The sequence below is a fragment of the Drosophila kikkawai genome, chromosome 3R, assembly GCF_030179895.1.
Source record: "Drosophila kikkawai strain 14028-0561.14 chromosome 3R, DkikHiC1v2, whole genome shotgun sequence".
Classification (NCBI taxonomy): domain Eukaryota; kingdom Metazoa; phylum Arthropoda; class Insecta; order Diptera; family Drosophilidae; genus Drosophila; species Drosophila kikkawai.
The window spans coordinates 16,978,290-17,004,138 of NC_091731.1; the positions used below are offsets into that span (position 1 = coordinate 16,978,290).

Here is a 25,849-nt window from a genome sequence, read left to right on the forward strand (position 1 = left end):
AAGAGTAGAGCCTAGCAATAGTGAATTCGGTGTTGAACCCCCCCCAATTGTTACATTAAATCTGCGAATTTTTCCCCTTGAAAGAGCACTTTATTTTCTATTTTTACATGGTGGCTTCAAGAGTATAAATGTTTTCCGGTTCTCCGTCGCAAGGTCATCTCTCATATCGGTCCACTTTGGCTGGTCAACAGCTAGGGCCACAGCAAGGGCCACACGGACCACAGCAAGGACCACACGGACCACAACAAGGACCACACGGCCCACAGCCGCCGCAAGGACCGCAGCCTCCGCAGCAGGAGCCCTGAAAAAAAAGGAGTTATCATTCAGTAACCAAAGGATATGTTATGTTTGATTTTGTACTTACGCTGACCAAGACGTAATCGGGATTCACGTACATGTACATGGTTGAATGTATTTGTTCAAGCTGCGTGCCGAGAGAAACCCGAAGAAAAATATAAAGAAATGAAACCGCCAGAAAATTTTGGAACTTGTCGTGATAGATGATATAGGGGAACTGAGGAAAGTCCGTCGAACGGTTCGACTCTACTTTTGACAGTCGTTATTCGGCATTGCCGGGCTAACTTGATCCCAAAAGAATAAAGTTCTTTTGCATTTTAGAATTGAAAAATCAATGAATCAAGTTGGCCATGGATTTCGACCGCAGGTTGTCAAAAGCAACCCACATGCGAGCCTAGCATTTTCATCATTCCTGTATAACGTTTCGGCCTGTAACCATCTAAATTCCTCTGTTGTCTCGAGTTATTACCTTGTTTGGTTCAAAGTATGTAAAGCTATTATACAAGTGAAAAGTTTGAAAGTGCATAACCGTATTTGTATTTCTAGAAGCTATAGAATCATGTGTTGCGGACCTCTCGGATTCTGTGGACCCTGCAGCCCCTGCGGCGGATGTTGCGGCCCCTGTGGACCCTGTGGGCCTTGTGGTTCTTGCTGCGCACCTTGCTGTGGACCCTGTGGGCCTTGCTGTGGACCCTGTGGGCCTTGCTGTGGACCATGCGGCTCTTGCTGCGGCGGCTGCTGGTGCTAATTGGTGTCTGCACCACATGACTCATCCAACACCTGTTATGGCATAACCGAAAATAATAATTTTGAGACCTTTTAAAAAAAGTTTACTGGGGGATACATTTTGTAGAATGGGGTACGGTGAGGGTGCTGCAGCACCAAGGTTGTTGAAGGACAGGGATCTGGTAGAAAGGTCTTGGTGGTAGCCTGCAACTGCTTTGGATGCGGATGTCTCATTGGCAACTAAACCCTGGATATTTTAGCCAAAAAAAATAAACTGGAATATAGTTTTCCACAAACTCTTGTACTCTTTAAACTAAAATGAGATTCTTGGCAAGCCTTCGTCTATCTTTGTTACCGCCTCTCTTAAATTCCGTTTTAAAAATGTACATGAAGTGGAATAATTCTCCAGAACTTTATTATAGCAAATTGCTTTTAAATGCTAACGTAAAATACTTTTAAATATAAAACCTATGACAATCTTAGCACCTTTTAAAGTCATAGACGTATAAGTCCCAATCAAGTAATCCTTGGAAATCGTAGTGTCAAACTCAATGTGCTACAAACGACTCCCATATTATCATTCTCATTTGAAGATTTGTAGCATAAACATCTAAATTCGTTGTTTTGTCTCGATTTGTTATTTGTCCGGTTCAAGTAAGTGAAAAAACGTCATATTTTTTTAATAAAAATTAAAATCCTTTTGTTTTAGTCTCAACAAGAAATCATCATGTGTTGTGGACCTTGTGGACCGTGCTATGGACCCTGCGGCAGTCGCTGCTGTGGTCCTTGTGGACCGTGCTTCGTACCTTGCAATCCCTGCTGTTCACCTTGCTGCACTCCCTGCTGCTCACCTTGCTGCAGTCCCTGCTGCAGTCCTTGCTGTGGTGGCGGCTGCTGGTGCTAATGAAGCCCGGAGCTTGGAATTAAACGCCCTAACGAAGTCCATTCCACTCAAGACATGACCAATCACCATTCCTAGACTGAACCGCAAATAATAATTCAAGGCATTACAACAGTAAAAAATGAAACTATTGGTATTTTTTTATTGTTGAGGGGGGGGTAAAGGTGTTCTAGACCAAGGAAAAATCAGCATAGTTGTTGCTGAGGAGATCGCCTTGCCATTGCACTACTGGATAAGCATTCAGCAGAGCTTATCACCAAAAGCAAAAATTATATCTGTAGGTTGGGTCTGTTTTTCAACTCGCACTGCCCAGCGCTCAATTAACTTCTCTTCGAAGCTGTGACTGCCACGGGCTAGTACTTTGGAGGAAACATAAGTTCCGTAAGATTATTGGTATTAGAATCTCTAAACGATAAGTTGATACACTTTATGGCATAGTAGAATTATACAATTGTATAATTCTACTATGCTTTATGGTATGGATGGATGGATGGTTGTAATATTTATATCTAGAAGGCCGAGAACTCGATTTCGTATTTTTACAGGCCCATTCCGTTAAGGGGGATTCATTATTCAACATCTTTCCGGCCCGAGAACATCTACATTTTTACTCTAGTTTAAAGGCATATTTCGTCAAAATTCTTTTGTAGCCTTTTGCTTTTTTTGAGTTCAGTGTAAGTATATAAGAAATCTTTAAACATATTTTATTAAGCGATTTCTACAGAACTTTACGGATATGGGCTGTACACCTGGCGGACCCTGCTGCGGACCCTGCTGCGGACCCTGCTGCGGACCTTGCTGCGGACCTTGCTGCGGACCTTGCTGCGGACCTTGCTGCGGACCCTACTGCGGACCCTGCTGCTGGCCTTGTGGTGGGTGTGGACCCTGCTCGCCCAGCTGTGGACCCATGGAAAAACGTAACGGTCTCCAAAACTGCAATCTATAATGTTGCGCACTGCAGTGCGTTAAACAGCATAGCCTAAAACTAGAGTAAAAATAAAGGCCGGAAATTATGAGAAGTCGATTTTCGTATTGTTATCCTTAGAAGGGATAAAAGCAGTTGGTATCTAGATTGTAGACATTCTTATGAGGTCTTGAGAAAAGTGAAGAAAATATTTTTAAATGCCCCTGGACTCCAAGGCTTGGAGAATACTAAGCATTAAAAGTGTATCAATGTAGCATTGCATTACAGGTCTGAGTCCGTAGATCTCGTTTTAGGAAAATGAGCTACTTTTCATCAGCATTTCGGACCGAACACATCAAAATTTTTTGTAGCCTAGAGCATTATCCTTTTTTGGATTAAGTGTAAGTATATATAATAAATCTATGAATATATATTTAATTAAAATAAAATATATTATTTTTGAAGATCTTTACGGATATGGGCTGTACACCTGGCGGACCTTGCTATGGACCCTGCTGCGGACCCTCCTACTGGCCTTGTGGTGGGTGTAGACCCTGCTCGCCCAGCTGTGGACCCATGGAAAAACGCAACGGCCTTCAAAAATGCACAGCGAACCTTTGTGGAGGGAGTGGACATTCCAAGCCCGGCAATGGATCCACGGGAAAACGCAATGGGCTTCAAGCATGCAATCTATAACATTTCGCTAGTGGAGGCTTTTGCTGTTAATTCCATTTTAAACATTCGTCGCCCATTGAACCGTAAATTTCCACTAAGTGAGGATTTTATAAAGGCAATTCTAGAGTTGAGATTTGGACCATTAATAAAATGCAGGGACTGTAAATAAAGTTTCTGGTTTATTTTGTTGCTAATAACAGACCTCAAATGGGTCGAAAATGTTGAGGTATTTTTAATATAATGAATAACATTTTCTAATTTAATTTCCGCAATACAGAACTTGTTCATTAAAGTGCTTCTTCAATTGCATAATTTAACTGAATATTTAACTTTGCTTCGGTGAACAACGATTGGTCTTTGGATGACGACACACGTTATACCCTACACTATAAAGTAGAATGTATTAACCAGTTCTCCCATCTCCCAACTAATTTTGGTCCAAATATATTTCTCGTTTTTTGTCCGGTGTGTACACTTATGTTGTTATGCAGTTGCCAGGCTAATGGGAAAATGGCAAAGGAATCCAGAAAAACAGCAAAGTCCAGGGGAATGCCAAGCCAGCAAGGACAATGGACCAGGTTAAGTCCGCTGCTTGTGGCTAGCATCAAGCCCACACACATGCTGGGCCGAGGGCCATTACCATGGGGACACAGAGAGTCACAAAATAGGAGACGGAGCATTTAATTTATGCCAACATGCTCCAGGTAATTGAGGCAATGGCAATGCAGCTATGGAATAAAAGTAGTCCTGGCCACGCAGCATTTAAATTAGCCAACTAGGGGATTTTAATTAGTGTCAAGTGCTTCGAAATAAATGGTGGGGCAGGGACGCAACTTTGCTGTGGCCAATCAAAGCTGATTGCTAGAAACGTTACTCATACGCCCCGTGTGGCACAGCAAAGTCAATTATTAATGGCAGCCCGGCTCGAGTGCAGACTGCTGACATTTCAATTCAAGCTGGAAATCAGGCAGGCAAATTGTTTATTGTGCGCAAGCAATAGAATGCTAGCGGAATGTCTGGGGAACTGATTTTCATCATTCATTTTGCCAGTCGACTTTTCCGCTTTCCACGCTGAATTATGAGGGCCCTGCACGTGTGTGTGAGCTCTCGATGACGCAGTTCGGGGAATTCAGAGATGTGGCAGGAATGAAGGGGTAAAAGGAGCCGAGCTCCGGGTGGCATGCAAATGGATACATCCTTCCTGCAATTCGAGTAGCGGCAACAACACTAACATTCGGCAGGGGTCTAGCTAGAGTCGCCCCCTGAAAGGATGCAGCCCGAAGGGCTGTATAAGAGAAAGTAATTCTAGAACGCGCATATGCCGCCACTGTTAACTCAAGTCTTTGGGTAGGTTCAAATACAAATTAAATAAATAATTTATACCTTGAAGAATCCCCCCAAAGCATTGGCTTTCCCAAAATGTGTGTCAGTCCCAGTCGGCTTTTGGTGGGAAGTCGCACCGGACCCTTCCAAAATTACTCGTTTTTGGGTCTTTCAAGGACCACAGACCTCAACCTCGACCGCCAGCCATGTCTGTGGAAATCGGCGGCAGCGATGGGGCCCGGTCTGGGACTAGGAGCAGCCGTAGTTCCTCCTCGGTGGCGGAGACCATGCAGATCGGTGACGGACCGCAACTACGGCGCCAGCGCCCGAGCCGCCCGAACCCACCGTACCGGGTCAGCAACCGGTTGCTTACTGCCGTGGAGCAGCGACTCCGGACCAGTTCACTACGCCGTGCCGCCTTGTTGCGTAAGCTGAGGCTACAGCGGAGCCTGGAATTTTACAGTGGACTGAGAGGCAGCCAGGCAGGTCCTGCTTCCGTGTTCGGTTACCATCCCGCCGCGAACATCGACCATCCGGTCTTTGGGAATTGGTATGGCTTGGGAATGCTGGCCAGTCATGACGGCGATGAGGAGGAGCTGGGTAGCCACCACTGGGAGCCAGCTATGCTCCACTTCCAGCAGTACCTGGGACAGAGGCAACCCTGCCACCACTCATCCAGGTCCTTTTTACTCAGCCTGGACCGAAGACACCTGAAGCTGGTTGGCGATCTGCTATACGGATGGGGTCTGAAGGAGGCCTTGCGACTGGGACTTAACGAGGTATTTTCTTTGTTCCACTCTTAGGCCACGCGGGTCGATAATAAAATTATAAGTCGTTTTCATGGGTCTTCCCAAACGAGAGATTCATGCATATGCAGGGCGCTATCATGTGACCCAGTGGGAAAACCTCTTCCAAAGAGCTCCCACTGCCGCGGGTTACTTTCCTTGTCCAAGATCTTTTGCCGGGCTATTCGCCGTTGTTGTGCATTTATGGAAATCGCATGCCGCTGTGCATGCACCAGCACAATGTGTTTGGGGGTAAGTGCTTCGGCGGGGAAGCTGCAAGTTCGCAACAAAGAGTAACTGACGTGTGGTCAAACGAATTTTAAATGCACTTTCGTTATAAGGTTTTACATGCTCTAGTAAGTAAATGATGGGAAATTGACTGTATGCCACCACCAAGACAAGTGCAGCAGGATGTTAAAGATCAATGTCGCTTTCTATTTCCATAAAACATTCGTTAAACCTGACTCGAAGGACCTAACTTTCTGTGGGACAGTGGCTGTCAAAAGTTCTGCTAGGATGGTAAAGAACAGTAATAATAAACATAATATATTATAGATTTTTTTCAAGAAAGGGTATTTAACATTCTAGGCCTTCCTGCCCCCAGATACTCGCATATGCCGCAAGTTTTACACAACGCTGCCGAAATAAAAAGCGATGAACAGAGCGCCCAACACGCGTGCATCTGGATTCCGCACACACTCACCACACAGCCGCACACACACTCGCCACCCAAACACGCATTCACCACACCCACACACAAACAAACACATGCACAGAAGACGCGCTACGTTCATTTTGCGCCTTATCTGCGGTCGCAAGTGTTGCGCCATCGCAGCCCGAGTGCCTGAAATTATGCTAATTTCTGGGTTTTTATGCAGCCAACATGGAGCAGCAGCAGGAATCTGCATCCCCATGGCCGAATCTCCTCCAGCTCCGCGGGCTCCTCCAGCTGCTGCGTGTTGGATGTCGGTCGGCGTTGGTTGTTCCTTGTTGGCTCTTGCTGCTCCGGCTGTGCATTTTGTGGCATAAACACTGGGAGAAAAATCTAACCAGGAGATGTGGAAAGGGCTTCGAAAGAATATATAATAGTAAAAGTTTCTTTTGAAATAATACAAAAATTATAAACAACGGATAACTCGTATCTCTGGACAAAGGTAAAAATGTTATCCACTTTTGTTTCATTTTTCTTGGCTTTTATTTTTCAGAGTGCCAAGCCTCAGCGATGGATTCTAGGTTGTAAAAGGGGGTTGGTTGGCCTGCTGATAACGCAGCATTAATAACACCCTCATGGCCGGCTCGCTCTTACTTGATGATTGAAAATCCAGCAAACTGCTCCCGCGCCCCAAAGTATGCACCACTCATTTACTTATCAGGCCCGGGAGCTGTAGCTGTAGCCCCAACGAAGCGAAGTCCACACGAGAATTTGTGGCACATTTGGGAGCTAAGCAGCGGGCAAAAAGTGTTACAGAAAAAGAGTCAAGCAGCTGCTGCTGCCGTTTCCATTGCCATTGCCACTGCCGCTGGTCTCCGGACTCTGGTCTCCTTTCTCCGGTCTTGTTGTGGCCAGTGTTAACATAAAACTTGTGCAGCGATAAACCCTGGGTCCGCCCAGGACATTGTCCAGCCGAACATTTGTTAGCCAGCCCTTAGCTGCTGCTCCTGGGCCGTTTTTGGACCCTGTTCTGACTGCATATTCAGCCTCTTTTCCTTGGCCATTTCGCTTTGGTCGACGGGCATTTGAAAATTCAACATTCCTGTTAGGCTTTGGCTCTCTCTAGTGGCTACTTACAGACTCCTCCTGTCTGTATTCGCTGCATCTTGTACAGGGTAATTGGTGGGTGGATAAGTGCCATATACTTAGGGAAGCGGCAAAAAACGGTACCACTTATCCTGTAGATAACCTAGAAGCCTTCAATATTTTGCTTGAGAGCTGAACTTACTTAAAAGTTGCTAATTTCTGATATTAATAACTCCCTGGGACCGAATCAATAAGTATTTCTTTGCTCTCTTGAAACAAAAATAGAAATCCAAGAGTTGTTGTTCAATTCCTCAAAAAAATTCATTGAATGATTTGCCCAAAGTCAGGCAATACATGCTCTTCTGCCTCAGCAAAAAACTTTCTTTTCCACCGAATCATAATAATGCTTGAAAGAGTTAAAAATACTTTTCAGTAGCCTTATCACCGGCCACCAGGGTAATGGGTTAATGAATTCCAGCCGTAATTAACCGGCAAAGGGGAGTGATTACCCCCAAAGAGGGCCGGCTCAGACTGAATGTTATGACCGCCGGCCAAGGGATCCTTTTAATTATTGTTTATAACAGCCGGATGCAACTTTATCTTGTTTATTTTATGCATATTTTTTCCGCCCGCCATTTAAATATTCCGACTGCGGTAAAGTTTCGATTGTGTTTGCAGTTTTTCCGCTGAATATTTATCCAATTGATATTGCCCGGCAATTGGTCTTTGTTTTCTTTATTTTCATTTGTTTTTCGGGTCCATTTCGATTGCATATTTAATTGAATGATTCCTTTTTGGCCCTTGAACACAATTAAGTCAATTGTGAAGAGTCGTCTGTAGGGGAATCTTGAATTTAGAATATAAACCTCTTAAGTTTTCGAAATTAACAAGAACCACGGAATAATTTATTAAGGAACATACTACCCCTCGAGCAACAAAATCTACTACGTTTTAAGTAAAATCTTCATTTATATAGTCATTTATTTTTATAAACTCTTTGCTAAATCAACCAAGGAGAAACAAGTATATCGAATCGTTAAATTTCTGTTTGACTTTTTCACAAAGAGTCGATTCAATGCCTAAAGTTGATAACCTTTGAGGGTAACCCGACTGCCTTTGGCCGATTTCAATGCGTCAACGTCTATGTCTGCTTCGCTTGTCATGCATTTTACGCATGAGAAAGTATTTTCAGTTAACAAGTGCGAGTGGTGCGATGGTCCTGGCAGCGTAAAAAGTATCCCCAATGCAGGAGTGCACGAGGAGATTCCCATAAAAATAAATCGAAATGGAAGGAAGGGACTCGAAGAGGGAGCGGGAGTGCTGGGATAACAAACGGCGGTGCTCCTTGCCAACGGGGAACGGAGAGGGAATGGGTTTGTTTATGGCGCGATATGAATGACACGTGACTGGGAGACACCAGACAAGCGGCAGCAGCAGCAGCAGAAGCCGCGCCAGACGCTCGCAAAAATTATGAAATTTAGCGCAAGCCACAGAGCTAGAGTTGCTGGAGGGAAAAAAAGGCGCACACTGGGCTCTCACGCACACTGCGGCACATCCGGCTCACATGACAGCTCTGCCATATCGCACCTGCTGCACCCACACTCACACAGCCGACAGGTGGAGAAGCTGGTAAGCAAAAACCGACGGCCAATGCGCTTAGCACTTTCATTTCGTTTGCTGCAAATTGCTTAACCACAATGCATATGTATGCAAAGCGCTGACTCTCACACTGCCAAGTGCAGAGGGAGAAAAAAAGGTCAACTTGACTTGAGTTTAATGGTGTTTTAGGGTGTAAAATGGCCTTGTTATGTTACTTAATTATTATTATATTTATATTCATTATCTGCAAATTATGAAACAAAATAATAAACCACTGTAAATGCAGTCCAAAGTCTTCTGAAATTTTTGTTGTGTAAGGGCATATGATGGCATTAGTAACGTGAGCCCAGTGTGGTTTTCTCCTTGGGCCACCGTTGCAAGGTGTCGCTGGCAGCTGCTCGGCTCAATCTAGCTGCTAACGGTTTAACGCTCTGCTGCCCTTTTTCCAAGGCTTTTCCACCTCGAAAAGAGGTGTAAGCCTTAGGCACTCATTTGCGGTTGCTAGGCAGGCAGACAGACAGATGGGAATCGTGTGGCAGAAGAATAACAAAACCAAACAATGTTGTGACAAAAAAATTAAATTAAATTCGGTGTAATTAGTTAAAGCTTCAGCTGGCTGGGTTTGAGCTTCAAAGTCGGCGATATATTCTCGCATTTCCATCAAATAATTGGTTTTGATTTATTCACAGTCCCAATTCTATTTTAAACGCAAAATGTTATTTATTTCCTTTTCGTCCTTGCTTCAAAGTAGGCAACAATTCGTAAGGAAATCCCCGTTATAAGCTGAGATGTGGGCGTGCATGTGTGGGTGTGCTTAATACGCATTACCGTAGGTGTCTATAGGCTGATTATGACAGTGTTTCCATTTCCCATCCGGATTCCGGATCCTTTATGCTGAAAATGTGTAAGGAAAAGAAAACACACTCGATTTTCTTTCGCCAGAGAGAGCTTAAAGCTGAATGAATCAAGTCCTAAGCCCAACAGATATTTGAATAGAATTGAAACAGAATTCTTTGCCAATAAATTCGCAATCTATTTTTTGGGTAAGGACCCTCACCTATCCCCTTGAAGTGAACGCTTGAAAATTTTTGGTATTTAAGAGGCTGCATTTTATTTATTTTACTTTATTTTTCACTTTCCCGAACAGCCATAATAAGTGCACAACAAATTCTTGGCAATCAATTACAAAAGTTGCTGCCGAGTTTAGTTTCTTGAAACTTTCTTGTTGCCGACTCTTGCACCGTTTAATAGCCACGCTTGACAAATCGTTCTAATCGTTCTTGATTATTATTTGGTCAGTTTGTGAGTAAACTTGTCATTAGCTTTATGGCTGTGAGCTTAAAGGTCTAATCTAATCTCTATGCAAGGGGAAATAAAAAGTTTAAAAAGACCTTGTTATATATTTCTGTATTTATTTTAGTGGTTTCTTAGGAAAAATATATTTCTGCCGCGAATTTAATTACTATTCTGAATCACTTAGCTAGAAATTATTGCTTTGTTTGCTTAGATTATACGGAATCCTATGCTTATTATAACATACTATGTATTTAGAATAGTTACAATTTACTATTCATTAATTATAGATATAATAATAGTTATATGAGCTAGTCTCCCGTTATGTAACGGAAGCGAACCTGACAAATGCAGGACGCCTAGGAACTCCACACAACCGCAGGCACTCGCTGGCTCCACTCAGCTTCCTGGCAACCGCCCACCCCCCACCACCCTGCAACCACAATGCCACACTCACGCAAGCCACTCGCACTTCCTGTTTTTTGTTTCCGTGGGCCACAAAGTCAAACGTCGCATATTAAACAACATTTGGCTGTCAGAGTGGCGGATCGAAGCCGCAATGCCGCACTCCTGGCCAATAGATGGGTTGCCCCACCCAGTAACATGGCCAGGGCGCACCTCCTGGCGATTTCTCATTCATTGGGAAAGTGGGAAAACACAGAGAAAATATGTCAAGTGCCAAATGCCATTCTATAGCCTGAAATATTAAGATGACCATGATCTGTCCATGGAGCAAGTGTCAATTTGATTAATTGAGCAACATGCTCCCGCAGTTTTCAGCCAAGATGCTATCTGCTGAAAGAAGAGGGAAAACTTTTGCGAATATATCTGCAGAGCGGTGGCCTTGGCGAAGAATTCAATAAAAGCATTGCATAATTTAGCCCCTGCTCTCTCTTTGGGACAACTTTGTTCCACCCTTTTCGGATTGGCTAAGGCGGAAATGAATTTTTCCGCTTGACCCAATTCGTTTACATGTATAAATCCGTTGTTTGTTTAAGCTTTAAGCTTGCTATTATTTTTTTCATGTATCTCAATTGAACTTGAGAGGCAAAGTGACGAGATCATTTCTGCTGAAAGTGTCAAGTGGCCGATGAAAAGTGAAGTGGCCCAATGTACACAGGCAAATAGAGCTAAAGGTGAGTGGCTGTGGGTATTTAAAACGGTCTATTTATTTATGAAATGAGTTTTACAAAATAGCATTTCACGAGTCCAGTGCTGTGGTCATCTTTAAATCATACGTTTTTCAGCGGCAGCCGCTCATCTGGCTTGTTCCACAACTGATATATTGTCATTCATATGTTGTGTCAGCAATTTGTTAGCTTTATGGCTACTGCCACGCCCCCAGCTGTCGGCCCCAAGAGCACAGAGCTTCGGGAATGGGGCGGGTGATCGGGAAAAAAGTAATAGGAGCGGAAAAGGGAAAACCCAAAACTTGCGTACATAAATTGTATTTATGCACACTACCCTCTGCATTCTGTCATTTCCTGATTTCATCGTTTTTATGTGGCATGGCTTCGAAAAAAAGGGAAATGGTTAAGTGAATGCATGTAGAGATTGGGGACAAATAATATTTAAAGAGTAGATTCATATACATAGTTGTGGCTTCTATTTCATGAATACATCTCATAAGGGCAGAAGTACTTTAGATAACTTTTGGTATATATATATTTTGTATTAAATCGATTTATTCAAATTCCAAATTTCAGAATTCATATATCCCCGTCGCTCCATCAACTTTGAAAGTTGGAACTTTTATCGTTTCTGTAAACGCATGTTTGTGTCATTTTGCAGTTATTACCTTGATTACAGTTCAAGTTGTGTATTTTCTTGACTGAAGCAGAGGTTACTAAAAACTTACTTTTGTTGCAGTTCCTTAAAGTTTTTTACAACTTTGGCTATCTATAAATTTGATTATAAGTTGTCAGATTAGATGGTCTAGCAACCAGGGCAAACGAAATCATACATTCAAAGATAGCTCTCTCTCTCCAGTCAACTTTGAATCTAGCCCAATAATTGTAAATTCCAAATGGAGGACTCTCGTATTCGAACCTTAAAGGACCTGATAAATTCGTTCCGCTTTCTCGAGCAGTTCATGAACTCCCATATGCAATGCATTAACTCTGAGGAAAGAGGATTGCGGCAGAGTATGGACAACTGGGAAACAACCCACAGAACTTTCGAACGCCTAGGAAATCTGCAGGACTTACAGGTATGGATATCGAAATTAAAGTGAAAAGTAAATATTAATTAATTAAATTTTAAGGAATTATTGGACGAATATCAGCGCCAGAAAAATAAAATTCTGTCAACAATCCAGACATTTTTGGACTATAACAAGGACCTCAGAGGCACCAAATACTACTTGGAGGCAACCAATCTCATCCAGAAGCAGAAGGCCTTGGAGTGCCCCAATACCGAGCAGACGATGGGTCAACTGGACGGAGGAAACCAAACCCTAGCAGCTGCAGAAGGACACGTGGTAGAGGTAGATCCTCAACATGCAGATCAGAAGCTTTCCAAAGCTAATTAAATGGTTAATGTATATTTTAAAAATTACCTCTTTTAGGGTTTGATAAGCCTACAAAATATATTCAGACCATGAAAAACTTCTCATTAGTACTAATTTTAGTTTATTTTAAAAACTATGATAGCTAAACTCCATATATCCCTCAAGGGGAGTCTGGAAGTTGCCTTTTTTGAAACCATCCTGCGGGGTTGACCTGAAAAAGGTATGCGGCCAAACCGCAGGCTAAAGTAATTTCTACTTAGCCGCAACTAACTACGGCCAGCACGGAAAAGTGTTGGAAAAAAGGCGAGGAAAACTTTGGAACGCCTCAGAAATTAAAATAAAGTGCCAAGAAAGTGAAAAGCGAGTGGCCCATGCCCTGGGAGCAGCAGCATCTTGAAGTTCTGGCCAAAGCCAAAGCCCGGCCAACTTCCGTTTGGGCCAACACCGTACCGCAGCAACCACTTCTTGTTGCCATTACTTTTTCCATTCTTATTCTGGCCTTTACCCTTGCACGGTTAGAAATGAATATATTTAAGATCGATTTGAGGATTTAAAATGTCCCTTATGGTAATTAACTAAAAGCTCTTTCTTATTTTAGCATTCTGAGGAGGCTTTTGGCATAATGAGGAGAAGAAATATACAGACATATAAGCACATATAACAGTTATTGTCGATTAACTTCAGGGGAACATAATATACAACTACAAATATTTTCTTGAAATGGTATTAGTATTCACCAATCTAACAATTGCCCTTTTATTTCCTCTGTAGGCCTGCGGCGAGTGCGTAGGCGTTGAGTCCACGTCTCTTTTAATAATTTGTAACTCATTTTCCACTCGGAAAACAAAATAACGACAACAACTGTAGTAGCGGCGGCAGTGGCGAGTATTTCACCTTTTGAGCTTTTTCGCTTCGGCCATGGGCAAAGCCTAGCACAAAGTGAAAAGTAAAAAAGTGAAAAGTAGAAAGTTCTATGCCAAAAAGTCGCAAAAAAAGAAGAGGAAACTTTTCTTGGTTCTGAGTAAGGACATTACATTTGGGTTAACAGGCAAATTACACAATTGGAGTGGTCCAAGAAACAGTAGCTCAAGAGTGTGTACTAAAAACCTTCCACAGGACCCTACTTGACATTTTTAGACCGAGCTCCCTTAAAAAATGATCGAAACAACTTTCTGTGAAATATTCCTCTAGTCGCAAACTGTTTTATTTTCAAGTAATGCCTTCTATGGACTTACAACTAGCATCGAAAAAGTATTATAAAAAGATTCCGGCTCAAATTTAAATCGACGAGCGGAAGGAACTCCAGAACCTTCAACAAAGCCAAGCTATTCAGATTGTTGTTCTCAAGAGAGATCGACTGCAGTCTTGGCAACCAGGGCGCTCCACATGCCAGAATGGTTGAAGGTGGCTCAGATTATTCCGATCTAGCCAAAGGTGCTCTAACTCTGGCATCTCGCGCGCCAAGATCGACAGCACCGAGCTCATACAGGGTGGATTGGCCAGGGCGAAGAACTTTCCCTGCACGATTCCGTCGTGATGAAACAGAGTTAGGTCTAAGCTCCGCTTGGAGGGATCATATCTGGCCATAATAGCCTGCTTCAGGGCCCTTTTGTTATCATCTTCATTCTGAATAACGGGCATCCGGTGGTTAACCCTCAGCCACAGGCTGAGAGCCGGAACAGGGCACTCGCCACGGCATATTCATTGACTTAGAAGACAAAGAGAGCGCCAGCGTCTTTTGCCGCATCAAACTCCCCGCCAGAGTGCAGTTATTGGGGCTTCAGCTTCATTGGTGTTATCTCCCTCCGAATGGTTCGCAGGACGCGGTTAACACCCAAATGATCCTTGCTGAATACCAAGACACGATACCATCCATGTGTACTAACGGGCAGGCTGGTAACTTGCCCCACAGGTTCGGATTCCTCCGCCTTCTCGGACTTTGGTGTGGAGTGGAATAGAGGACCTACACTGCCGTTGCGCTGCGGTGTACTAGGCATAGTCACGTAGAAATGGGTTAGAAAATCGCTCTTCTAAAGAAATACTGATTGAAAAGTTGATTTTTTTTTAAATATGATTTTTTGACAATACAAAAACCGAGCGAAAGCTTGAAAATTTAAATATAACTTGGTTAGAAAAACGACTTTCTTACTATAAAAATACTGACTGAATGGTGATTTGTAATAACGCATGGGACGTATACCAGTAAAGTAAAATTTAATTTTGATTTTGGTCAAGAGAGTAAGCTAAGTTAAATTAACAATTTTTATAATATTTCAAATATTTTTTTACAGAACTTTTCAAACTTGAAAAAAATGACTCTCTGAATAGACAGAAAAACATTATTTTTATTTTTGAAATCTACGTTTTATTTTTCCAGTGTAAAGTAAGCAGTTCGACGACGTAATCCTAGTTGGAGTAAGCAGTTCAATGACGTAAAATGTAAAATTTTTGACGCCTTCTGTTGTGGTTGGTGCATAAATAACTGGAGTTTATACACGTATAACAGTTTTCAGTAAGTATTCCTGTAACATAGCCTATAGAGGTCGCTAAAATCCAAAAACAGTAATACACTTAGCCGAAATAGAATGACTTTCGTTATCTTTTTCCTTTAGTTGAAAATTTATAAATAAATTCATTTTAAAAATATTTATTTTAAGAGAATAATTTTATTAAGCGGCAAAGAGGTAAAGTGAATTTAATAATTACCTAATCCTCTAAATTTTAAGCGTTCTTTGTAATTGGTTGTTTAAGCAGCCATTGATTGTCCTAAAAGAGAATGTACTTAAAGCTATAGAAAACCACAAGCATGGCCAGCACACCCTGAGGAATAGCGAGTGTTGGAGCAGATGATCGCTTCTTGCTATACTTCTTAATGGTGTGCGTCGATTGCACAATGACATGTTGCGGCTGTCCTTGAGCGGGTTGTGAAATGGCATTGGGTTGCACTGCTGGTACGACCGGAACAGGGGCAGGCACAGGAACTGGCAAAGGAGCAACAGGAGTTTGAAGAGGAGCTTTTGGATCTACGAATCCTATAGCAGGCGCAGGAGCTGGAACTATTGGGACTGTGACTGGAGCAGGTGCCGGTGCAGGAGCAGCCACAGGAGCTGGAGCAACAGGAGCAGGTACAGAAGCGGCAGCAGGAGCGGCAACAGGAGCGGCAGCAGGAGCAGCAACAGGAGCTGGCGGACCTGCCGCTGGAACTTGAATCACTGGGAAAGGCTGTGGCATCACTGGCACGTTACCAGCACTGGGAGAAAGCTGCGGAGCTGGCTGGTTGGTCATCTGCAGGGTGGGACAAATCAGGTGCTCGGTTTCCGTATAGGTCTTGGGATTATCGGGATTGGGCTGACGGATAATTTGCTTGTAGCAACCATTGGCATCGGGTGCGCCTGTCTCAATGACGGTCGCCTTTTTGGGATCTGGCTGCACCGGCACAGCTACGGCAATGGGAACGGGTGCTGGAGGAGCGGGAGCAACTGGAACGCCTCCTGCATAGTAGTGATGGACTTGGGCAACCGGAGCAACCGGAGCAGCGGCTGGAGCGGCAGCCGGAGCCTGATTAGATTTGGCCACCATATGGCCTAAAAGACCGCCAGCAACTACTCCGCCGAGGAGACCAGCACCTAAAGGGAGTGTGTGAGTTTGTTATTTGTTAAAAAAAAATATAAAATTAATATAGCTTTTACCGAAAGCCCTTTTGCGACCGCGTCCAGGGCGAGCTTGACTAAATGGCACCAGACTCAAGCCGAGCAGGGCCACCAGGACTAAAACCTTAACCAGGTTTCGATTCGTCATGGTTAGTTAATGGAACACAAAATACTCGCACTCAATTCGGAATATATATTTGGTTAATTTGGCGATCAGAATCGAAGTGATCGCAATCAGAATAGCGCTCCTGACTCACTTGTTCGCGACGACAATGTTTTGACGACTTTCCAAATATTTACACAGTTGTGCTGCAAAAGTTAACGAAATTCGTAGTGCGCCGCATGGTATGGTTCGTTTTAATTTCAATTTTAGCGGCACATGAAACGCTCATTAACACGCTGAGGTCTTATACCATGACGTGAGGCTGTTTTATGTATTCGTAGACCCTGAAAGATTTTAGAAGAGAACGTTTATTATTTAACAAATTGTTTAAGGTGTAAGAAGCATTGAACTCTATTATTTCTCAGGTAGCAGAGGCATCGGAGAGTGTTCAATAACAATGATAAATAGGTCTTGAATAATCTAAAATATTCTATATACAGACATTTATATTACAGATATTAATATACGCTCTTGATTTTACCACTTGCGTGTTCTCCTGGCTACATTGTTGCAACTTTCACCTCTACAGAATGGCTGTCTTAAGCCGCTTGTCTCTTCAAAGCTATAACAAAACCGATGTAAAAGAGAACAGACATAATGGCAGATCTGAAAGTGTTGTTATTAGCTCGGCTTAAGGTTGTGTGATTTAAGCTCCAAAAAAATGTACAAAATGGTATCGGTAAAAAAGAGCAAACGGTAATTGTTTAATGAGTGGCAGTCGTTCCTCTGCCGCCCTTTTGAATTCCATTTCGGCAGCCTGATGGCCGAAATTTGGTAGTTTCGGGCGACAGGACCGAGAGCAGCAGCTGGCAGAAACATGGTGGTTAAGTCCTGCACATGGCACGTGAGGCTCCATTTAATTTTCATCATTTCTCGGCCAGCCCTGGAGGACACGCAAGCCGGTTCGTCTTAACACTGGAGCTGCGAAGGCCTCCCTATCCCGCCCGGCAATTCCTGCGGCTCCAGCAGCTATTGATTAAATCGGCTTAAAGCCTTGACTAATGATGACAGAAGATTTGGCCGGAGAACATGAAGCGCTAGAGCGCATAATTCGCTGGTGGAAGCCGCCGAGTCATGGGGCCGCACTGGCAACTCGGTGTCGGAATGACCTGCATCAAATGTTTCGTCCTGAGAAATATCCAGTCATTTGTACTCGCCGGATTTGCCGGCAATTTGTGAGACGCGACTTTAATTCGCTTAATAAATATTTACTTAGTTTCTGGGCTCGCTCAGGTCTGCTTCGGCTCGGTTAGAGGAGGTGGGAAAAAAGGGACATGGGCAGCAGCGGCATCTTCTCCTTAAGCACAATGGACAATTGTCAATTGCAGGACATTCTCTGCCTTTTTGGGGGTGCGACACTCGAGTTTCACTTCCCAGTCAGCCATAAATCATTCAGCGGGCGATACACTGGAGGAAAATGAGGAAATAAAACTAGAGATTAAAGGAGTTCTACTGGAAATGTTAAAAATAGATAGATAGATAGATAATAAAGAATATTAAATTTAGATACCATATTTACCCAATAATTTTATGGTTTTTCACCTCTTTTCTCCCTGTGCAGCCTGGAGATGATGACGAGGAAACCGTCAGAGGCAGGAAGTGCCGGGACATGCGGCCAGGACGCAGTGCAGCTCTTCTTTCTGGCCGCTGATGGACATCTTGGGGCCAGGGACCTCTGTCGAAGGTTTCTCCTCCCTCGCTTCGCCCAGGGATAATGATGCGCAAATCGCTGGCAGTCATCGCAGCCTCCGCTGCCAAATCCTGCGAATGTGCTGCTGCTTTGTTTCATGTTGTGGTTGCTGGCTTTTAGTTGCCTCTATTATCCTTAATGCGAGTCACTTTGTTAGGAACGTCAGTCGTCGGCCTGCAAGCCCCATTATCGTCATCGTGCTGGATGGCCAAGGGAAAAAATATGAATCGGAAAATGTGCAGACACGCCGCCTGCCGCCGAAAATGCACGAGGATAAAGATAAAACATGACAGGCGGTTCACATCCAGTCATTTATAATAGGGCCAATATGACCGCGACCGCATGTGGCCGCGCCCCTTTCCTCCCTGCCGCAGTTTATCATCCAGGAGTCGGAGTCTGAGTCGTAGTTGGAGCCGGAAGGCGGGCTGGGACCGGGTCTCACCGGAGAGAGCATACGAAAAGAGCTCCTTGGGGCAGAGCAAGGCTAATGAAATAATTGTTGCCAGCTATTTACAAGCATCTAATTCCAATTCCGATTCCGATTCGATGGGCTGCCAATAAAAATATGCCATAATTATCTAGAGCCCAGGCTCTGCTGCGGCCAAGATAAACCAGTCCTGGTCTCGGCACAGGCTGCAATGTTAATGACATAATTTAAAAAGCATTTCATTAATAGCCGATGTCAGCCGCTGGGCCGAAGTCCAGGAGTCTGGAGGGAGGCAATTAAAATGCGGACAAAGAAAGCTTGTTCGAGGCCGGATTGGAAATTCAGATGCTGCTGGCCGGGCTAGAATGTTAATGGTAATTACAACTGATTCGCAACGAATATGGGTGAATAAGTTGCCCGCTCTTTAAAATAAACTGAAGGAAGGAAAGCATAATTTAAAGGCAACCACTTAAAAATAATACAAAATAAAAACACACACATTTATCTGCTTCCTTGAACAAGAATTTAAAGAAAAGTCTCTTTAGCATTCGCGTTTTTTCTCCAGCTCCTGGTTATCTTGAACCTTGGCATCGTCTCCGCGGCCACCGAAAATATGTTTTGGCCACGCAACCCCCAATGTCCTGGCCATGTCAAATCATTTGTATATAATTCACATCCTTTTCGCTATTCGGTATTCGGTCTTTGTGCCCGGCCGTGGTGATTTATGGCCTGCTCTTCTTTCTGCCATGTTTGGAAATGTTTCTGTGTAAATATGCCAGCAGCGGGACACATTCCAAATTGGTCCGTGCAAATTGTTTGCCTCAGCACTAATATCCTTTTCGCAGGATGTCGCCGCTGCTCGCTTTTTAGGTAATTGCTGACTCCTGCCATTCCGGCTGGTAAGTTATTCGATTCCGATACGAAAATTTGATATTCCGACCACATGCTGTGATTAAATTGTTGATGCCAGCTCTTCTCTCTGGCAGTTTTGTGTTTTGTAATTGAAAATATGTAGTTTTTGGCACTGATGAGAGAGCAAAACTTTGTCTGAATAGGCGTGACTGAGATTGTAGCATTTGATTAGAAGTTGGGAGCAAAATGACATTGTCTCGGGATTTTAAGGAAGCAAGTTTTTTACAGTGATCAGTTTGCGTTTATTTTGTTGCCAAACTAATGCACTTGGATCATGTGGGTGGCTGTTTTTCCTATTTATCTTTAATTTATCAGGAAAAACTAAGCCAAAGCTAAGAGATATGTCTTAGCAATCTTAGTTAATTAATAAAACTTAGTATTTAACCTGCTTCGACTATCCACACTTGCTCACTGTATATCTGCAATGACTTCTGTAATTTTCTCAAATTTAATTTTCAACTTTTGAGCCTGGCCCCTGCCCCGTTTTGGAGGCACCGCCTGCTGTGCCATTTATCAAAACTAATGCTCGGAAATTTCACAAACTATGGCACGGCACGGGCTCGGATGCTTTACGCAACACTTGAGAGCTGCAAATTTAGTAAATTGGAAATCGGTTGCCGCATTCCGAGACCGCAGACCATCGCCTGATAGGTTTGCCGCCGAGCGGCGATACACAACTGGACGGCGGTGGGTGTGGCCTGGTCCGGTCCCGACCTCGGATGAGTTCCTGGTCAGGCCAAAAACTTCAAGACGGGCAGGGCATGTGCATTTGTCATAAATTAGAAACTGTAACTACGAGTGTGCTCGCTTTTTGCGGCCAGCCCAGCCAGCACTTAGATTTATTGCAAATAAATCTTCCTCCCCATAACTTTTTTCAGTGCACATTTTATGCTTCGCACTCGTGCCGGTCTTGGCTTGATTTTTGTGGCCCAGCAAACTAATCAACGCCCCCAATTCGCATTGCGGAAGGTGGCCCTGGGATGAGGCAATAGCCAGGGGCTAAATGAAGTGTGTAAAACGGCGGCGACCCCTTTCAATTATATCTCGGCCTGTGTGCTCAGTGAAAAGTAAACAGAAACTTGGCCACAATGGAACCCGAGCCCGAGTCGGCCAACGCATATAAATCTTGGCCTAAGTGTTGTGGTCATTTAGCAAATGTCCGGCAATGTCCGGCATGCAAATTTGTATATCTTTTTAGCCGGGGTGAGTTGCACACTTAGTTGGCTTCCTTATCGCAGCCGAAGATGGGTGTCCTGGCTGGTGTGATTTATAAAATGTATTAATTAAGCTGTCCCGGGTGGCGATACCAAACAATGCTGGAGAGAAATTTGAGGACCAAGCCTAGGGAGGTAATGTCAAGTTAAATGGTCTATAAACGCAACTGGGAAATCTTTAAGATGTTTTTCAGTTCTCTTAATTGTTAAGTTTAACAAATCTTTGTTGTCATTTTAAAAATCACAGCAGACTATTACCAGTTTACAAAATGCACAGCTCTTTACCCTCTTTTCAAACATATTAAAACGAATTTAATGGGTTAAAGACTTAAAAAAGAAAAGTTCAATGCCAGGGGATATTTTGGCAGACATCTCCAGTACCTTCTCATTTTCTTTCTCAGTTTCTCCCCCTTGTTTCCTTTCTCATGTCCTTCTTCTCACTTCCTTTCCTAGTAGCTCCTTCTTAGCGCAAACATAAACACATAAGTGGTAGTCCTGTCAAAGTCAAAAATAAACGCAGCGACAATAATGATTTATGGGCGGCGAGGCGAAAAGGAAAGGTCCTGATTCTGTGAAAGGAATCCAAGGATTCGGGGGTGACAACTGGGTAAATGTATGAGAATCCCGAGATATGCTAAAGTATGTCGTTGCTAGAAAAGCGCGACAAATGCGTATATAATTTGTAAGACAGCACACAGGGATAAGGACACCAGACTTTTCCTAGAATCATATTTATTTAATTATTTAACAACGGTAAGGCGATAAATCTAGCTTGGAAAATATTTATTTAATTATTATATCAAGCCAATACATTATTATAATAATACTCTGGCAGGTTTGTACAAAGTATTTGTAAGGTTTTCCATAAATGTGGAAGAGTCTATATTGGGGTTAAAAAAAAACATAAAAAGTTTTCTAACATAAATGCCAAAATTATATTTAAAATTAAAGAAGATTGTATGTTTTAGTGGTAATATCCCTTCAAAATAATTTGTAAATCGACACTACTCCAATGATCCAAATCCAAGCAGTAAAATATTTTTAAATTATGAAGAAATCAAACCATTTAAAGCCATTAATTGATTTTACAGACTTGCAGGCAAAAACTGCTGAGCGCCATTACCAAACTCGAGTTCGCACAGCGTAGCCAATCGCCCTGCCACTCCGACGCTCCTTTTGGCCAGATGCCGTGCCAGTTCATAGGCCACAGAAATGCAAAACCGCCGTAATAAAGGATAATGTCGGCGCATATTAAATAAATGACTTCCGTTCGTCTAGGTCTTGGAAGCCCAACTACCCCCCACAACGTTTACCCAGTGAAAACAAGCGAAAGGATATTGAAATGGGCGCTGGTGAGCTCCGGGAAAATGCAAATTCATGCCGAGCGGGAAATGACGTGTGCAAAATTTCACAGGATGATGATGATGATGATGATAATAATAATGATGATGATGATGGGGCAAATAACCCTCCACTTGAAGTGCTTAATTAAAAACTTTGCCACTTTTAAAAGCGAATCAAAGGAGGACAGGAAGTGCCGATGGCACTTCTCCTTTTTGGCCAAAATCTCTGCTGTGACCTGTTGCCCCACAAAGGCGACGAGTTCCCACAGCAGTTCCCACCGATCGCCTTCGATCCCCTCTCAGCAGGTTAATTACGCGACGAGAAGAGAGTCTGACCGGGCCTAATCGCTGTTTAAGTACACGGTAGTGGTCGCGGCTTAAACGCGAATTACGCCCAATGCTTGGCCTCTGCGCCGAGCGGCGGACTCATGACCATTTAATGTAAACAATAATTAAAAGCCCGCTCCAAGACGAGACTCTGCAGCCAGTGCCGCCTGCAGAGACACTGGGATTCTCTTTCAGTTCCCCCCGGATTTTATGGCTTAATAGCTGCAAAATGCAAGGCAAGTGGTCAGTCTTCTGCGGAGCTTGATTACAGTGCTGGCTGGTAGGAGTATTACTACGATCTCCGGACATAAGCCATCGCCATCGGTCGGTGCCATATTAGTCACAGCAGCGGAACGGCCACCGGTGTCTAGGTGGGCTGCTCCTCGGACCCAGGGAGTGTCTGCATGGCAGAGGATTAGTTGGCCAGAGTTAGTGGAGGCGGAACAGGTGCTTTGTACACCCTACACCTTTGTTTAAACAATAGTTTTTATGGCATTTTTCATAAGAAATTACCATACTCTGCCTTCCTTATGTAAAGCTGCTCAAAAAAGGGCTATTAAGGTGTTTATAATTTATATTTAAAATTTATATGGAAATTAAATATATTTACTTTACAAAGTACCCTAACTTAGTTAATTATTTGTTTCTTAAATTAAAATTTTCCTCTTCGAGGGTATAAAAAGTATCTTGATAATGGAAGCATCACCAAATCAGTACAAAGTAATGAAAATCTGACTAGTGTTTATATAGATAACATCTCTTTTTGGTAAGTCTAAGCTTGATTCTCTATAAAAATGATCGAGCCAGGTGTACATTCCTTTGACACTCTTCAGAATGTGACTTAAAAGTTAAGAATCAGAAAGCAGAATCAGAAAGTAGAAGCAGAAAGCAGAACATAGATAGCACAAGCAGAAAAAGATAAAATAAGGGGTGATTACAAAGTATCTATGCAATCATTAAATTAAACTACTTTCCCATTTCCCACCATATTTTTTACTGGCTTTTTTCACCATTCTCTGCGATATCAATGTCAACTTTGTTGTCTGCTATTTACATTGCACATTTTCCGAGTTGTCCCTTGGTTTTTCTCCCCCACAAGTCCTAGTCCTGAGTCCGTTTATTAAATCACCCCGTTCAACTTGAACTTGCCTCTTTTTGTTGCACTTGTCTTTGGGGGGCGTGGCGTGGCTCTCCCTTAACGGGACTTGCGCAGCCGAAGTGTTCTCCTCCAGTGTCGGGAGGGGGTTTCCTCCCTTCCTATGTCTATGCAGATTTGCAGACGCTGCAAGGACGCTCGTCACCGAAATTCCTGCTCTGGGCAACGCCCACCGGGACACAAATCGTTCGTGTTTCTACCATTTGGGGGTTGAATTGCGATTTATTTAGAAAAATGCACTTCTTATGTTGCACTGGCTCCCTCGAGGGTTTTTCTTTTCTATTTGGGAGAATTTTCGTTTGCCTCTTAGAGCGTGCCTTGATTGGGTAGCATAGGTCTATTCTGTCGTAGAAGCTAAATTTATTTTAATTAGGTTTCAGATTTAAATAAGATAAAGTGATGATATATGTTTGAAGATTCCTTGTAAGTTTGTAGGCATTTTTAAAACTAATTCTGCAATATTTCCCTTTTAAATGAAAGAAAACAAATGAAACATTTCTGAAAGTTTTTTTTTTTACTGTATCAGTTAATTCCAGCAGTTTTAATATGGTATTTATGAAAAGGTATACAAATTACTTTCATTTAAAGTACAACAAAATTAAACAGTTTATAACCTTTTCTATATAAATTCAAATTTTCTTTTCTAGTTAAATTTAAAATAATTTTAAACCCATTTTATTCACCACCCCTGAGGACCTAAAAGAGCTGCCACAAACAGACTTCCAATACCCGAAAAGCCAAGACCTGGATACGTGTATTTTATTATCTGGTAGCGCCCGTACCTCCGCCTTTTGGCCAAGTTAACCATTTGTCAAAAACTACTCCGGTTACGTGCTCCGCTCTCTCTGCAGATACGGATGTGGATAAGGAAGCCGCATCTCTGACTTGGGAAGCCGAAGAAGGAGCCAAGTCCACCGTAGGAATACGAGTACGAGTATTTTTCAGACGAAAATATTTTTGCATAAATTACAATAACAGTGGCGGAGAACAAGGGAAACAACAATGAACAAGATGTCTACCAGAAACGGCGGCCAGCGAACACATTCTTGGCATATAATTTAGTGTCGCTTATGAAGTAAAGTTATCTAAGCGGAAATAAAAACGCTAACAGTGTATTCTGTGATGCGCTAAAAAAAAAAATAATGCTTTTTTAAAAAGTCAGTTTGAAAATAGTCAAGGGAGATTAAAGTCACTTTAAAAAGATAAAGGATGTCAAAGACAAGCTTTTTCTAAACTTTCCAGGGTCATCATCAGTATATACTCATAGCCTGTAACCACTAGCTAGACCGAGTTGGGAATTATAGTGCAATGCATAAATAAGCTGATGGCTTAGAGACTTTTGTATACTTTGAACATTGTTTCACAATATAATTTCAGCCTAAAAGGATATTAATTAAAATAATATCTATTAAAAAATTAATTAATTATGTTGCCCCAATATATTCTCTTAGTTTTCTCTCAGTGCAGCCTTTGCACCGAGTGGGTGAGGCATTCAGAACAGGTTGTTGTGAGCCAAACTCAAACACACATGCAGCGCATAAATTTTCGCGTTGTGGTTAAAAAAAGTATCTCAAGTATTTGAGCACCAAAAAGGGACGCCACGAAGTACAGACAGAGACAGAGACACACCGAAAGAGTGAGATGGATAGACAGAGTGGGCAATGGCGTTGAAATTTAAATTCCTAAGAAAGTCGTAAATTATTTTTAGTGGTTTATCAAGTCAAGGTACATTGTGCATGTGAAAGCGGTTATCCGAAAACTTATGTGGGAGTGTGTAGAATTCGCAGGGCGAAAGGCAGCAAGACGTCTTAGACCCTGGGGATGGGTCTTGCCAGTTAATTGCCTCGAATAACTCATTACAGCTTCCGCTGCGACCTCAGGGCGCTCACATTCTATGTGGCTCCTTGACAAATGATCTAGCTACCAATCAAGGGGGACCAGCCGGGAACCCTGTTTCCCCCAAGAAATCTCCTCTAAGTTACGGGCGTCTTTCATTCATCAAGAATCACAGATAAACTGCAAGCTGCAATTTTTACACTGCACTGAGAAAGAAAAACAAAGAAGATCATAAAACTGAAATTTTTAAGTTATCAGTAAATATTAGATGTGAAAAACATTTGGTCATCCTTTTTTTACATATTTTTTTTTATAGATTTTGGAAAGTTAAGAATTTAATTATTATTCCCTGTGTATTAGCTGTACAAATATTGTGGGGAG

The 25,849-nt window shown here is 42.8% G+C and overlaps 5 protein-coding genes across 5 annotated transcripts; 3 read left to right on the forward strand and 2 right to left on the reverse strand.

Annotated features, from left to right (window-relative positions):
• Nucleotides 1–68: 68 nt before the first annotated feature.
• LOC108085401 (male-specific sperm protein Mst84Da-like) lies at nucleotides 69–531 on the reverse strand. The gene is made up of 2 exons (XM_017181970.3): nucleotides 365–531; nucleotides 69–301 (listed from the first exon to the last, which is right to left on the reverse strand). Exons 1-2 carry the CDS (start codon nucleotides 401–403, stop codon nucleotides 185–187), a joined length of 156 nt encoding a protein of 51 aa, XP_017037459.1. The 5' UTR covers nucleotides 404–531; the 3' UTR covers nucleotides 69–184.
• Nucleotides 532–2,461: 1,930 nt separating this feature from the next.
• LOC108085400 (male-specific sperm protein Mst84Dd-like) lies at nucleotides 2,462–2,948 on the forward strand. Its single transcript, XM_017181969.3, has 2 exons — nucleotides 2,462–2,596; nucleotides 2,649–2,948. Exon 2 carries the CDS (start codon nucleotides 2,661–2,663, stop codon nucleotides 2,868–2,870), a length of 210 nt encoding a protein of 69 aa, XP_017037458.1. The 5' UTR covers nucleotides 2,462–2,596; nucleotides 2,649–2,660; the 3' UTR covers nucleotides 2,871–2,948.
• A 1,981-nt stretch (nucleotides 2,949–4,929) lies between these two features.
• Nucleotides 4,930–5,696, forward strand: LOC108085408 (uncharacterized). Its single transcript, XM_017181977.3, has one exon. The coding sequence runs from the start codon at nucleotides 5,033–5,035 to the stop codon at nucleotides 5,627–5,629; it is 597 nt and encodes a 198-aa protein (XP_017037466.1). The 5' UTR covers nucleotides 4,930–5,032; the 3' UTR covers nucleotides 5,630–5,696.
• A 6,481-nt stretch (nucleotides 5,697–12,177) lies between these two features.
• LOC108085410 (uncharacterized) lies at nucleotides 12,178–12,860 on the forward strand. The gene is made up of 2 exons (XM_017181980.3): nucleotides 12,178–12,450; nucleotides 12,505–12,860. The coding sequence occupies exons 1-2, from the start codon at nucleotides 12,268–12,270 to the stop codon at nucleotides 12,769–12,771; spliced, it is 450 nt and encodes a 149-aa protein (XP_017037469.1). The 5' UTR covers nucleotides 12,178–12,267; the 3' UTR covers nucleotides 12,772–12,860.
• Nucleotides 12,861–15,396: 2,536 nt separating this feature from the next.
• LOC108085398 (uncharacterized) lies at nucleotides 15,397–16,700 on the reverse strand. Its single transcript, XM_017181967.3, has 2 exons — nucleotides 16,440–16,700; nucleotides 15,397–16,376 (listed from the first exon to the last, which is right to left on the reverse strand). Exons 1-2 carry the CDS (start codon nucleotides 16,546–16,548, stop codon nucleotides 15,517–15,519), a joined length of 969 nt encoding a protein of 322 aa, XP_017037456.1. The 5' UTR covers nucleotides 16,549–16,700; the 3' UTR covers nucleotides 15,397–15,516.
• Nucleotides 16,701–25,849: the final 9,149 nt, after the last annotated feature.